At 37.5% G+C, this 14,128-nt stretch overlaps 1 protein-coding gene across 8 annotated transcripts in view; it reads right to left on the bottom strand.

Annotated features, from left to right (window-relative positions):
• The window catches only part of ADGB (androglobin), a 211,305-nt gene that overhangs the window by 74,401 nt on the left and 122,776 nt on the right, over nucleotides 1-14,128 (bottom strand). For all 8 annotated transcript variants that reach the window (XM_054254494.2, XM_054254496.2, XM_003732751.7 and 5 more), the window contains 3 exons: nucleotides 4,582-4,615; nucleotides 3,573-3,756; nucleotides 3,046-3,109 (listed from right to left, as the gene is read on the bottom strand). In XM_054254494.2, the coding sequence (XP_054110469.2) occupies nucleotides 3,046-3,109; nucleotides 3,573-3,756; nucleotides 4,582-4,615 (282 nt within the window). The remainder of the gene's footprint in view (nucleotides 1-3,045; nucleotides 3,110-3,572; nucleotides 3,757-4,581; nucleotides 4,616-14,128) is intronic.

Genomic DNA, 14,128 nt, shown 5'->3' with positions numbered 1-14,128 from the left:
ACCTCTCTCTTCCTTCTTTCCACGGGATCTTCAGATATATACCTGAGGTGGTTTAGCTCTGTGTTTCCATTCAAATCTCACGTCGAATTGTAATCCCCGCATGTTGAAGGAGGGGCCTGGTGGGAGGTAACTGAATCATGAGGGCAGACTTGTCCTTGCTTTTCTAGTGATAGAGTTCTCAGGAGACCTGGTTGTTTGAAAGTGTGTGGCACTTCCCCCTTTGCTCTCTCTCTTTCTCTCTCCTGTTCTGTCACGGTAAGACGTGCTTGCTTCGCCATCACCTTCTGCCATGACTGTCAATATCTTGAGGCCTCCCAGCCATGCTTCCTGTACAGCCTGCAGAACTGTGAGGCAATTAAACCTCTTTTCTACATAAATTACCCAGTCTCAGGTAGTTCTTTATAGCAGTGTGAGAATGGACTAACTTAATACCCATTGCTTGCTGATACAGCAGGTTGTGGGTCTTTGTTTTGGAGATGGAATAAAGCGTTCAGTAAAATCAAATTTCCTTAAAGGATAGTTACATAAACCTTATATGTATATAATTTCAGTTCATCCTATATGAGTACTATTAATGTATCTAATTATACATGAAGAAACTGAAACACAGAGAGGGTAAGCTATTTGCCAAAGGTCACAGAGTTTGTAGCAGCAAAGATGGAAGGAAAAAGTAGGTACAGCCATCAGCCTGGCTCTAAGGCTGGTACTCTTGACTAATGCATTATTATTACCTATCAAGTTCTCAGTGCTTCAACAGAATTGTGACAGATGGCACATGGTAAATGTGCTCAATTAATTTAATTGGACTATACTATACTTCAAAAGTTTTTCATATTATTTGACCACAATAAAAAAAGTTAATATATGAAAGGAAAATATGTAGTAATGCTATGAAAAAGAAAGCCTTGTTATTTAATCAAGTATAACAAAGATTGCTAGAAATGTTTGATGCAATGTAATCATGACATAAATGATTACTCCTCCCCCTATTTTCCATTTGTTATCATTTGACACTTTGTTTCCTATTAGCTGTGACATGTTGATGATGTAGAGAATTGTTTCAAATATTCATTATCTGAAAATGTGAAGGACCTTTGGACTTGTGAGCTTGGCATGAATGCCTGAGGAGGAGTTTCTGCAGGGAACTCATTTGCTCTCATTGTCAAGGGTCTGAGAATTGAGGGGTGGGGTGTTCCTGAAGGCCTCACAGGGGCTTATGCCCTGGTGCCAGCATAGGGCACCTTTGAAATGTCCCTGCTCCAACTTCACACTGGGCACCAAGGGAACATCTGTGGATTGTGCTGAGGACGGGCCTGGGGCTCTGTGCCCCAGCTCAGCAGGCCACTAAAATCAGGAGTGTCTGGTCTCAGAACACAGCAGATCCTTAGTTTCCAGCCATACTAAATGTTATTAAGATTATATTCCAGTGCCTTCAAGAATGTTATTTTCTCACACCGTTAATGTTAAAAAAATTCAGGGAAATAAATGTCATAATTTTATTTCATCAAGCTGAGACTTTTAAGAGAAAAAAAAATTCTGTGCTTATCATCACTTTGTAAGAATAAGATCAGAATAAAGAACAATTGACCAATTTATCACATACACTTTTACAGTACGATAGTTATGTTTACCAAAAGCTTTTATGCAACATCTTTAGTAAATGGCAGCCAACATTTATTACCACTTACTAATAGGCATTCTTCTAAGTGTTTTATATACATTATTTCACATTTGATCTGCTCCATCTTCCTTAGATGTAAAATGATGATAATCATATCTCTTTCACAGGGTTTGCAATGAGGCGTGAGTGAATGCAGTAAAGAACCTAGTCTAGGGCCTGTAATGTTTATAAACCATTGTCATCATTGGCAATGGTTAAAATATGGAAATATCCCTAAGTAAACAGTAAACTGTACATTAGGCTGATAGCATACTCTGGGTTCAGCTATTCCCAATTAATTGTGTTATCCTTATAAAGTCAAAGAATTCCTCTAGGTGTTTTCACATACTCCAGAACTAGGTGAAGGATTTCTTTCCCCGAGTCACTATTCTTATTTTCAGAGTAGGCAGCCAGAAACAGAGCAGCTCTTGAGGTCTATTTGAAAGGTTTCCTCTGGCTGTTTTCATCTGTTACAAGGGCAGTGGAAAAGTTTCAAGGATTTTTTACTTCCCCCACCTCTGTGTACTGCTCATGGAGGTGTGAGATTATCATTAGGGGCTTGAGTGGCCTTGTCCTAAGATAGGAAAACATGCAAATGTTAGCACAGTTCAGTTTCCCAAAATACATGTCATAGCTTTTCTTAAAATTCTGCTCAATATGTGATTTGTTAATTACCTTAATTGACAATTTTTAAATTGAGTTCCTACCTCACCCCAGGAATGTTCTTATAAGTGGTAAACAAAAGGATACAGCCCTTCTAATGATGCCAACAGTAAGTAGGGGGAAGGCCAGGCACAGAGAAGCAATCAGAAAGTTGGGAGGGTGGGAGGCAAATGCTGGGCAAACAGAGAGCATGAAGCCAAGCCGCTTAACTCAGACTCCATGGCCTGGGAAGGGAGGCCTCACAGTGTCAAGGGCATTTATGATGTTCTGAATGATTTCTAGGCATCGGCTGAACAACAGCAATGAGGATAAAGAGGATGAAAGGGAAGAAACTCCAGGGAGAGGGATGAGATGGGAGAAAAAATCCAGACATAATGGTGGACTGTCCTTATGTTTTAGGAATCACACACTCTTCAGTAAATACTAATTGAAAACAAATCTAGTGAATTTATTTGTGCATCTATCATTTTTTTTCTTAATCTGGATTTGTATAATAATTCAGGTCAGGACTTAACATAGTCAGATGGATCACACTTGTGATTATGAACTAGTGGAATTTTGCTTATTGCTTGGATAAGGATTAGTGGGAGACTCTAAAAATTAATTTTTAAAAATATAATTATGTTACAAGTTTAGAAATATTTCAGAAATTTGAAGATGCTTCTACTGGTGTGATTCTACCAAAAATTTAAAGAGAATGGAAGAGATTCTAATATATTTACCTTAAATTCTGATTTTTGAAAGTTAAGGCAATATGAACTTGGCTTGTGGAAAATATATATATTTCTGAAAAAAAGACATTTATAACAGGTTATTGTCATTATATGCAAAGACTAGTACTACATGTTCATTTTCTTATAATCAAATAATTGTAGGAAGAAAGTTAAAAACATAATAACAATATTGGGTCAGTCATGCCAAAGGGAATAGAATAATTCTAGTGAATAAAATTTCTTCATTTTAATTAAGAAACAAGCCTTTGAGGAGAAGCAGAAACTGGCCTAAGATTGGTTTGGCTATTACTGTAGTATATGGATAATCAATATACTTATTTTCCCTTTTAAAACTTTTATTTGATATTATACCAACATTAGGCTGTTATTGGCTTATTTTGAATGATGCTAAAAATTAATAGGTTATATAACCACTATACTAAATACACAAAATAAATGCTAATATGAATTTGTGTACTAATGCAGCTCAGGGTTTAACTATGACATAGTCAGATTGATCCCATTGGGATACTTACTGAAAGCATATACAGAAATCTTCAAAATCTAACCATATTTCTTTAGAAACACGATTATTTGTTGTAAGTTCTTCCTGTGACTTTTCCTGTGTTGCTGTAGTCTGGCTGACTACATCTCTTTCCAAGTTTAACCCATCACTCTGATGGGTATCACCCAATCCAAAGTCCATTTGTTCATCTGTGCCTAGAAGACACACATTTCAGCACACTTGTTATTGTTACAAGTTATTGAAGTACGTAATATGATAAAGGGGAGCTTAAATATCAAAGTCTATTTTTGGGAAAATATTTACTGAGATAAATACATTTATGGAGATCCACACAAAGCCACATTTCATACACATAGGAGAATATAATCATAATTTCTATGCATATTAGTGTCCAGAAATTTTTAAATTACTTTGATAAATTTGTTCACAGATTCTTTAGAGATTGTGAAGTTACAACAGAAATTAGCTAGATTCTTTACTTAAAATCTTCTATAGATGGACATAATCTTATAGGAGGGGATGGCTCAGACAACAGAAAAAGAAATAAAAACTTGAAAGATCTGGTAGGATAAACGTGTTTCAGTAAGACATTTAATTTCTCCCCACAGTCAGTGATTCTATAGCCTTAATTTATATTTACCAAGTAATGTGGGATGCCATTCATATAGACTTCTAGATCCAAAATTATATATGTAATGTTGAATTCGAGTCTTGGCCAAGTATTTTATTTAGAAACTAAGGAATCTGCAATGGTTTCAGCGTTTTGATTACAGGGTGCAGCATTAAAATACATGAACTTTATTCATGGGTCCTTAATCAGTACCTATTTTATTTTTACCTTTACCTTCAATTTAACAACTGAAATTTATATCTCCTTTTTTAAAGCGCAAAGCAGACTAGACTCGGCAAATCAAAGAAAGGCTGCTGAGAGCCAGAAGGGAGGTTGTTAGGAAGCAGAGATGCCCCTCTGTATCTTGATGTCCATTGAAAAAAAAGTCACAGGAAGATTATTGATTTACCTTTTCCAAGTATAACTTGCGAAGCAGTATTTCCCTATGAATTAAAAGAAAAACATTTTAAAACCATTTTGAATTCAACAAAACATTGCAACTATCCAAAGCACCAAAGTTACTAAAAGAGCTAATATAGTTTTTTTAAACATTGAAGAAATAGGTTTTTAAGAGAACTTACTAAAACATACTAACAAAAAATTTGTTTTTGACCTTAAATATCAAAGGACATGAATGGAATTAAATAATTGACTGAGATTGAAGATCCAAAATGGCAGAATAGGAACAGCTCTGGAGTGTGGTTTCAGCAAGAACAACACAGAGTGATCACTGCATTTCCAGACAAGGTTTCACTTGTTTGGAAATGAAGGCCCACAGACCAGGAGATTCCCAGGACAAAAAGTGCCATGAGTTTCCAGCACAGCGGTTTTAGCTGTGCTGTGGGTTGGTACACAGAAACTCACACAAATCTGGGCAGTCATTTCGACTGGCACCTGGAATGCTTGGGAGACAGAGCCACCCATTCAACTGAAAGGGAGGAGGCTGAGACGGAGCCAGGTGATCTGGCTCGGCGGGTAGCACCCCCACAAAACAAGCAATCTGAAATGCTCTAGATTGAGACTTTTGCAGCAAGTGCAGCTGAACCTGGGATGGTCCAGCTCAGTGTGGGGAAGGGCATCCACCACTACCAAGGCAGTTCTAACTACCTCTGTAAACAATACCTCAAGGAAGTGCACACAGCAGCTAGGCAGAGCCTGCAGCAGCTCAGCAATGCCTCTGCTGGAAGACCATGACAAGACTAACCCCATGCTGGGGAAGGCATCTATGAAAAAAGGCAGCAGCACATCAGGAACTTATAAATAAAGCCTGACCTTCCCAGGACAGAGTACCTGGGAAAAGAGGCGATTATGAGTTCCACTGCAGCAGATTTAAATGTACCTGCCCAGCAGCTTTGCACAGAACAATGGAGCTCCCAGCACAGCACTTGAGCTCCTATAAGGAACAGACTGTCTCCTCAAGCAGCTCCCAGACCCCCATACAGCCAAACAGTCACCTCATAAAGGAGAGGACAGGCCAACATCTGGCAGGTACCCTTCTGGGAAGAAGATAACAAGAAGAAACTGGCAGTAACCCCTACTGTTCCGCAGCCCCTGTGGGTGATTCCCCAGGCAAGCAGGGTCTGGAGTGGACCTCCAGCTGTCCCACAGCAGAGGGGCTTGACTAATAGAAGGAAAATTAAGAAACAGAAAGAAAGAGCTTCAATATCAACAAAAAGGAAGTACACTCAGAAACTCCATCTGAAAGTCACCAACCAAAAAGACTACAGGTAGATAAAGCCATGAAGATGGGAATAAACCAGTGTAAAAAGGATGAAAACACCAAAAACCGGAACACCTCTCATCCTCCAAGGCATCACAACTTCTCACTAGCTAGGGAACAAAGCTGGATGGAGAATGAATCTGATGAATTGACAGAAACAGGCTTCAGAAGGTGGGTAATAAACTTTTTTGAGCTAAAAGAATATGTGCTAACCCAATGCAAAGAAACTAAGAACCTTGAAAAAAGGTTAGATGAAATGCTAACTGGAATAAACAGCTTAGAGAAGAATATAAACAACTTGATGGAGCTGAAAACCACAGCACAAGAACATCATGAAGCACACACAAGTTTCAATAACCAAATTGACCAAGCAGAAGAAAGATTATCAGAGATTGAAGATCAACTCAATGAAATAAAACGAGAAGGCAAGATTAGAGAAAAAAGAGTGAAAAGAAAAGAACAAAGCCTCAGAGAAATATGGAATTATGTGAAAAGACCTAATCTATGTTTGATAGGTGTACCTGGATGTGTGGAGAGAATGAGTCCAAGCTGGAACACACTCTTCAGGATATTATCCAGGAGAACTTCCCCAACCTAGCAAGGCAGGCCAATATTCATGCCCAGGCAATACAGAGAACACCACAAAGATATTCCTCAGGAAGAGCAACCCCAAGGCACATAATCATCAGATTCACCAGGGTTGAAATGAAGGAAAAAATGTTAAGGGCAGCCAGAGAGAAAGATTGGGTTATCCACAAAGGGAAGCCCATCAGACTCACAGCAGATCTCTCGGCAGAAACCCTACAAGTTAGAAGAGAATGAGGCCAATATTCAACATCCTTAAAGAAAAGAACATTTAACCTAGAATTTCATATCCAGCCAAACTAAGCTTCATAAGCAAAGGAGAAATAAAATCCTTTACAGACAAAAAATTGCTGAGAGATTTCATCACCACCAGTCCGGCCTTACATGAGCTCTTGAAAGAAGCACTAAATGTAGAAAGAAACAACCAGTACCAGCCACTCCAAAAATGTACCGTATAGTAAAGACCATTAATACAATGAAGAAAATACATCAACTAATGGGCAAAACATCCAGCTAGCATCAAAATGGCAGGATCTAATTCACACATAACAATATAAACCCTAAATGTAAATTGGGGCATTTAGCCCCAGTCAAAAGACACAGACTGGCAAATTGGATAAAAAGTCAAGCCCATCAGTGTACTGTATTTAGGAAACCCATCTCTCGAGCAAGAACACACTTAGGGTAAAAATAAAGGTATGGAGGAAGATTTATCAAGCAAATAGAGAGGAAAAAAAAGCAGGAATTGCAATCCTAGTCTCTGATAAAATGGACTTTAAACCAACAAAGATCAAAAGAGACAAAGAAGAGCATTACATAATGGTAAAAGGATCAATGCAAGAAGAAGAGCTAACCATATACATAATGGTAAAAGGATCAATGCAAGAAGAAGAGCTCCAAATACAGGAGCACCCAGATACATAAAGCAAGTTCTTAATGATCTACAAAGAGACTTAGACTCCCATACAATAATAGTGAGAGACTTTAAAACTCCACTGTCAATGTTAGACAGATCAATGAGACAGATATGTAACAAGGATATCCAGGACTTGAACTCAGATCTGGACCAAGTGGATCTGATAGACATCTACAGAAATCTCTACCCCAAATCCACAGAATACACATTCTTTTCAGCACCACATTGCACCTACTCTAAAACTCACCACATAATTGGAAGTAAATCACTCCTTAGCAAATGCAAAAGAACAGGAATCATAACAAACAGTTTCTCAGACCGCAGGGCAATCAAGTTAGAACTTGGGATTAAGAAACTAACTCAGAACCACACAACTTCATGGAAACTGTACAACTGGCTCCTGAATGACAACTGGATAAACAATGAAATAACGACAGAAATAAATATGTTCTTTGAAACCAATGAGAACGAATACACAATGTACCAGAATCTCTGGGACCCATTTAAAGCAGTGTCTAGAGGGAAATTTATAGCAATAAAAGCCCACATGAGAAACGAGAAAAGATATAAAATTGACACCCTATTATCAAAATAGAAAGAGCTAGAGGAGCAAGATAAAAAAAAAACTCCAAAGCTAGCAGAAAACAAGAAATAACTAAGATCAGAGCAGAACTGAAGGAGATAGAGACACAGAAAACCCTTCAAAAAATCAATAAATCCAAGAGCTGATTTTTTTAAAAAGATCAACAAAATAGACAGACTGCAGCCCAGTTAATAAAAAAGAGAAGGGAGAAGAATCAAATCAATGCAGCTAAAAACGATAAAGGGGATATCACTACCGATTCCACAGAAATACAAACTAGCATCAGAGACTACTACAAACAGCTCTATGCATGTAAATCAGTAAACCAGGAAGAAATGGATAAATTCCTGGACACTTGCACCCTCTCAAGCCTAAATAAGGAAGAAGTTGAAACCTTAAACAGACCAATAACAAGGGCTGAAGTTGAGGCAGCGATGAATAGCCTACCAACCAAAAAAAGCCCCAGTCCAAATGGGTTCACAGCCAAATTCTAACAGAGGTACAAAGAAGAGCTGGTACCATTCCTTCTGAAACTATTTCAAACAATCCAAAAAGAGGGAATCCTTTCCAAATCATTTTATGAGACCAACATCATCCTGATACCAAAACCTGGCAGAGACTCAACAAAAAAAGAAAACTTCAGGCCAATATCCATGATGAACTTAGATGCAAAAATTTTCAATAAAATACTGGCAAATCAATTGCAACAGCACATCAAAAAGCTTATCCAACATGATCAAGTAGGTTTCATCCCGGGGATGCAAGACTGGTTCAACATAAACAAGTCTATAAACATAATCCACCATATAAAAAGAACCAAAGACAAAAACCACATGATTATCTCAATAGATGCAGAGATGGCCTTCAACAAAATTCAACAGCCCTTTTTGCTAAAAACTCTGAATAAACTAGCTATTGACAGAACGTTGCTCAAAATAATAAAAGCTATTTATGACAAACCCACAGCTAATATCATACTGAATGGGCAAAAACTGAAAGCACTCCCTTTGAAATTTGGCACTAGACAAGGATGCCCTCTATCACCACTCCTATTCAATATAGTATTGGAAGTGCTAGCCAGAGCAATTAGGCAAGAAAAAAAAAAAGAAGGGTATACAATTAGGAAAAGAGGAAGTCAAATTGTCTCTATTTGCAGATGACATGATTGTATATTTAGAAGACCCTACCATCTCAGCCCAAAATCTCCTTAAATTGATAAGCAACTTCAGCAAAGTCTCAGGATACAAAATCAATGTGCAAAAATCACAAGCATTCCTATACACCAATAACAGACTAACAGAGAGCCAAATCATGAGTGAACTCCCATTCACAATTGCTAAAAGAGAATAAAATACCGAGGAATACAACTAACAAGGGATTTAAAGGACCTCTTCAAGGAGAACTACGAACCAGTGCTAAAGGAAGTAAGAGAGGATACAAACAAATGGAGAAACATTCCAAGCTCATCATTAGGAAGAATCAATATCATGAAAATGGCCATACAGCCCTAAGTAATTTATAGATTAAAGGCCATCTCCATCAAGCTACCAATTACCTTCTTCATGGAACTGGAAAAATCCGCTTTAAACTTCATGTGGAACCAAAAGAGAACCCACATAGCCAAGACAATCCTAAGCAAAAGAACAAAGTCAGAGGCATCATGCTACCTGACTTCAAACAATACTACAAGGCTACAGTAATCAAAACAGCATGGTACTGGTAGAAAAACACAGATATAGACCAATGGAACAGAACAGAGGCCTCAGAGGCAATGCCACACATCTACAACCATCTGATCTTTGACAAACCTCACAAAAACAAGCAATGGGGAAAGGGTTCCCTGTTTAATAAATGGTGTTGGGAAAACTGGCTAGTCATGTGCAGAGAGCAGAAACTGGACCCCTTCCTGACACCTTACACTAAAATTAACTCCAGATGGATTAAAGACTTAAACATAAGACCTAACACCATAAAAACCCTAGAAGAAAACCTGGGCAAAACCATTCAAGACATAGGCATAGGCAAGGACTTCATGACTAAAACACCAGAAGCATTGGCAACAAAAGCCAAAATAGACAAATGTGACCTAATTAAACTCCAGAGCTTCTGTACAGCAAAAGAAACAATAATTAGAGTCAACCAGCAACCAACAGAATGGGAAAAAGTGTTTTCAATCTACCCATCTGACAAAGGGCTAATATCCAGAATCCACAAAGAACTTAAACACATTTACAAGAAAAAAAAAACCATCCAAAAGTGGGCAAAGGATATGAACAGACACTTTTCAAAAGAAGACATATACAAAGCCAACAAACACATGAAAAAAAATGCTCATCATCACTGGTTATTAGAGAAATGCAAATCAAAACCACATTGAGATAACATCTCACACCAGTTAGAATGGCAATCATTAAAAAATCTGGAGACAACAGATGCTGGAGAGGATGTGGAGAAATAGGAACACTTTTACATTGTTAGTGGGAGTGTAAATTAGTTCAACCATTGTGGAAGACAGTGTGATGCTTCCTCAAAGACCTAGAAATAGAAATTCCATTTGACCCAGAAATCCCATTATTGGGTATACACCCAAAGGATTATAAATCATTCTATTATAAAGACACATGCACATGTATGTTCACTGTGGCACTCTTAGAATAGCAAAGACCTGGAACCAACCCAAATGCCTATCAATGATAGACTGGACAAGGAAAATGTGGCACATATACACCATGGAATACTATGCAGCTATAAAAAACAATGAGTTTGTGTCCTTTGTAGGGACATGGATGAATCTGGAAACCATTATTCTCAGCAACCTGACACAAGAACAGAAAATCAAACACCACATGTTCTCACTTATAGGTGGGTGATGAACAATGAGAGCACATGGACACAGAGAGGGGAGCATCACACACTGGGGTCTGTTGGCGGGGGCAGGGAAGAGACAGTGGAGGGGTGGGGAGGTTGGGGAGGGATAACATTGGGAGAAATGCCAGATATAGGTGATGGGGGAATGGAGGCAACAAACCACATTGCCATGTATGTACCTATGCAACAATCCTGCATGATCTGCACATGTATACCAGAACCTAAAGTATAATAAAAATAAAAATAAAAGAAAATAATTGACTGAGTAAGCTTCTCACATTAAGACACATAATATGTTAATGTATTAAATTATTGAATCTTGTAATAAGAGTTAAAACAGTAATACTCATATTGGCCATTAATATAGAGAAATTAATAAGATTATGACTGGCTAGTGATGTACAGAACCTAAAAAGGCTGATTTCAATTATAAAAATGGCTCCTGAAAATTTTAACAAGGAATTTAAATTGAATTCATGTGTATACATTTTTTTAATTATTTAATATCAAATAATTGTGTTCTGGAACAAAATTAAAAATAAATGTAAAAAGCAAAATGTCATAAACTTATACAGGCTAATTACAGATAATGTCAACAATATTATTTTAATTATGCAAAGTGGATCAAAGAGATAGAAAAGTAGAGACAGTTAAATACTAAGTTCAAAGAAAAGCCTATCAAGGCCTTAGGAACTTAGAAGCAATTAGCAGGTATCTGAGAAGGAGAGAATGAGATACAGACTGAAAACATGTAAATGGGTTGAATGTCTAAACAAGGAATTACCCTTCTTCTCCCTAATCTTTCTGGTTTGGCATCCAATCTTCTTCTCCCTAAACAGGACACTTTAAATGGAAATTAAATGATCAGCCTTTTAATCCGATTCGCAGATACTATGGAAGCAGAAGAGTCTACTATACAGACAGCAGAGGAACTAAGTGAAAGTCTACAGGCTAAGTGCTGAGACTCTCAGCTTCTCTGTGCCGCTTGGCCTTAGTGGATGGACAACTATATACAATTCTCTGTGCTCGACCTTACAGGACTGGAGAAACTGATCAGGGAAAAAAACTCTGAAAGATGCACATTGGAAGCCAGCCCCGCCTCCAAATAAAATTCATCCAATCCCCAATTATCCTGTTAGAGCCAACAGTTGATAGACTCTGCCCATGTCATTGAGCAGCTTCTAATAAGTGCCTCTTTGGTACCTTAAATTTCTTAAATATATTTGTACAACAAAGTATTGGCAAACAACTGAGGAGCTATTCTTACATGAAAGAAAAAAGCTAACAATTGTGGGTGACCAGATTCATAGAAAACAGAAAAAATATTCTGAGGAGCAATTTTAAAAAGATTAGTAATATTGGAAAAATAAGAGAATGCTCATCTATCATAAGAAACTTCTACAAAAAATAATAAAGAACAAGAGAGATCTCTTAGAAACTAAAAATAGAGTAAGTGTAATAAACAATAAAGCTTTAAGCACTGAAGTTGATACAAGACAGAGACAAATTACAAAACTCTTAGAAGAAAACATAGAAGTAAGCTTCATGACACTGGACTGGGCAGTTATTTCTTAGGTATCACTCCAAAAGCACAGGAAACAATACTAAAATAGGTAAATTGAGCACCACAATAAAAATAAAGAAAAATTCTATACATCAAAGAACACAATCAACGGAGTAAGACTGCAACCTATAAATTGGTAGAAAATATTTGCAAATTATGTATCTTATAAGGGGAAAATACAAGAATATACATAGAATTTCTAAAAAGAACAAAAACAACAAAATGACCCAAACAATGCAATTAACAGAGAATTGAATAGACACTTCTAAGATGTTATACAAATGGCCAATGGTACATGAAAATATTCTCAATATCATGAATCATTAGAGAAATACAAACCCAAATTACAATGAGGCACATTTCATGACCATTAGGGTGGCTATCATAAACAGTACACACAGAAAATAATAAATGTTGGTAAGGAGGTAGAGAAATTGGAGAGGCACTACTGAGAATATAAAATGGTGTGGTCATTATGGAAAACAGCGTGGTGGTTCCTCAAATGATCACCATTGCCAGCAATTCCACTTGTAGGTATATTCCCAAAAGCATTGAAAGCAGTCTCAAGGAGATATGTGTACACCCACAATCATAGTAGTATTACTCATGATATCTAAAAGGTTGTTGCAACCCAATATCTATTGAGGAATGACTGGATAAACAGAATGTGATATACATATACCATGGAATATCATTCAGTAATAAACAGGGAAGAAATCTTTACACATGCTACAAACATGGGGGAACCTTGAGAAAATTAACATTATGCCAAATGAAATAAGTCAATCGCAAAACCCAAAATACTTTATTATTCCGCTTACATAAAGTACCTGGCATGGTCAAAGTTATCAGAACAGAAAGTGAAACAATGGTTTTCATAGGCTGGGGGAAGGGGAAAATTAAAAGCGCTTTTTTTTTTTTTTTTTTTTTTTGAGACAGAGTCTCTCTCTGTTGCCAGGCACCAGGCTGGAGTGCAGTGGCATGATCTCGATTCACTGCAACCTCCTTCTCCCGGGTTCAAGCATTTCTCCTGCCTCCACCTCCTGAGTAGCTGGGATTACAGGTGTATGCCACCATGCCCAGCTAGTTTTTGTATTTTAATAGATACCGGGTTTCACTATGTTGGCCAGGATGATCTTGATCTCTTGACCTCATGATCTGCCTGCCTTGGCCTCCCAAGGTGCTGGGATTACAGGCATAAGCCACCATGCCAGGCCCACAAAAGCTTTTAAATGCATATAGTTTTACTTTTATAAGATGAAAAGTATTCTGGAGATTGGTCATATGACAGTGAAAATGTATTCAACACTACTGAACTGCACCCTTAAAAACAGTTAAGATGGCAAATGTCATGTTGTATGTATTTTATTACAACTAAACATTTTAAAAATATTTAAAATAAGGATAGATTAAAGTAAATGAGAAAAAAATCTAGTACATTAGAGAATAAACTGGGAGAAAGGTAGTGTAATAGAAGATCCACAAAGCAGAGAAAATGAGAAGAGAAAATTCTAGAGGCGGTTGTATAAGAAAATTCTCCAGAACTAAAGTGGTTCATGGAGTACGCAGCACAATTCATGTAAAAAAAAAAAAAAAAGACCTGGGGGTGGTGCAGTGGCTCACACCTGTCATCCGAACACTTTGGGAGGCCAAGGTGGGTGGATCAACTGAGGTCAGGAGTTCAAGACCTGCATGGCCAACATGGTGAAACCCCATTTTT

Source organism: Callithrix jacchus, chromosome 4 (assembly GCF_049354715.1).
Source record: "Callithrix jacchus isolate 240 chromosome 4, calJac240_pri, whole genome shotgun sequence".
NCBI lineage: Eukaryota > Metazoa > Chordata > Mammalia > Primates > Cebidae > Callithrix > Callithrix jacchus.
This window is presented reverse-complemented; position numbering and strand designations above follow the sequence as displayed.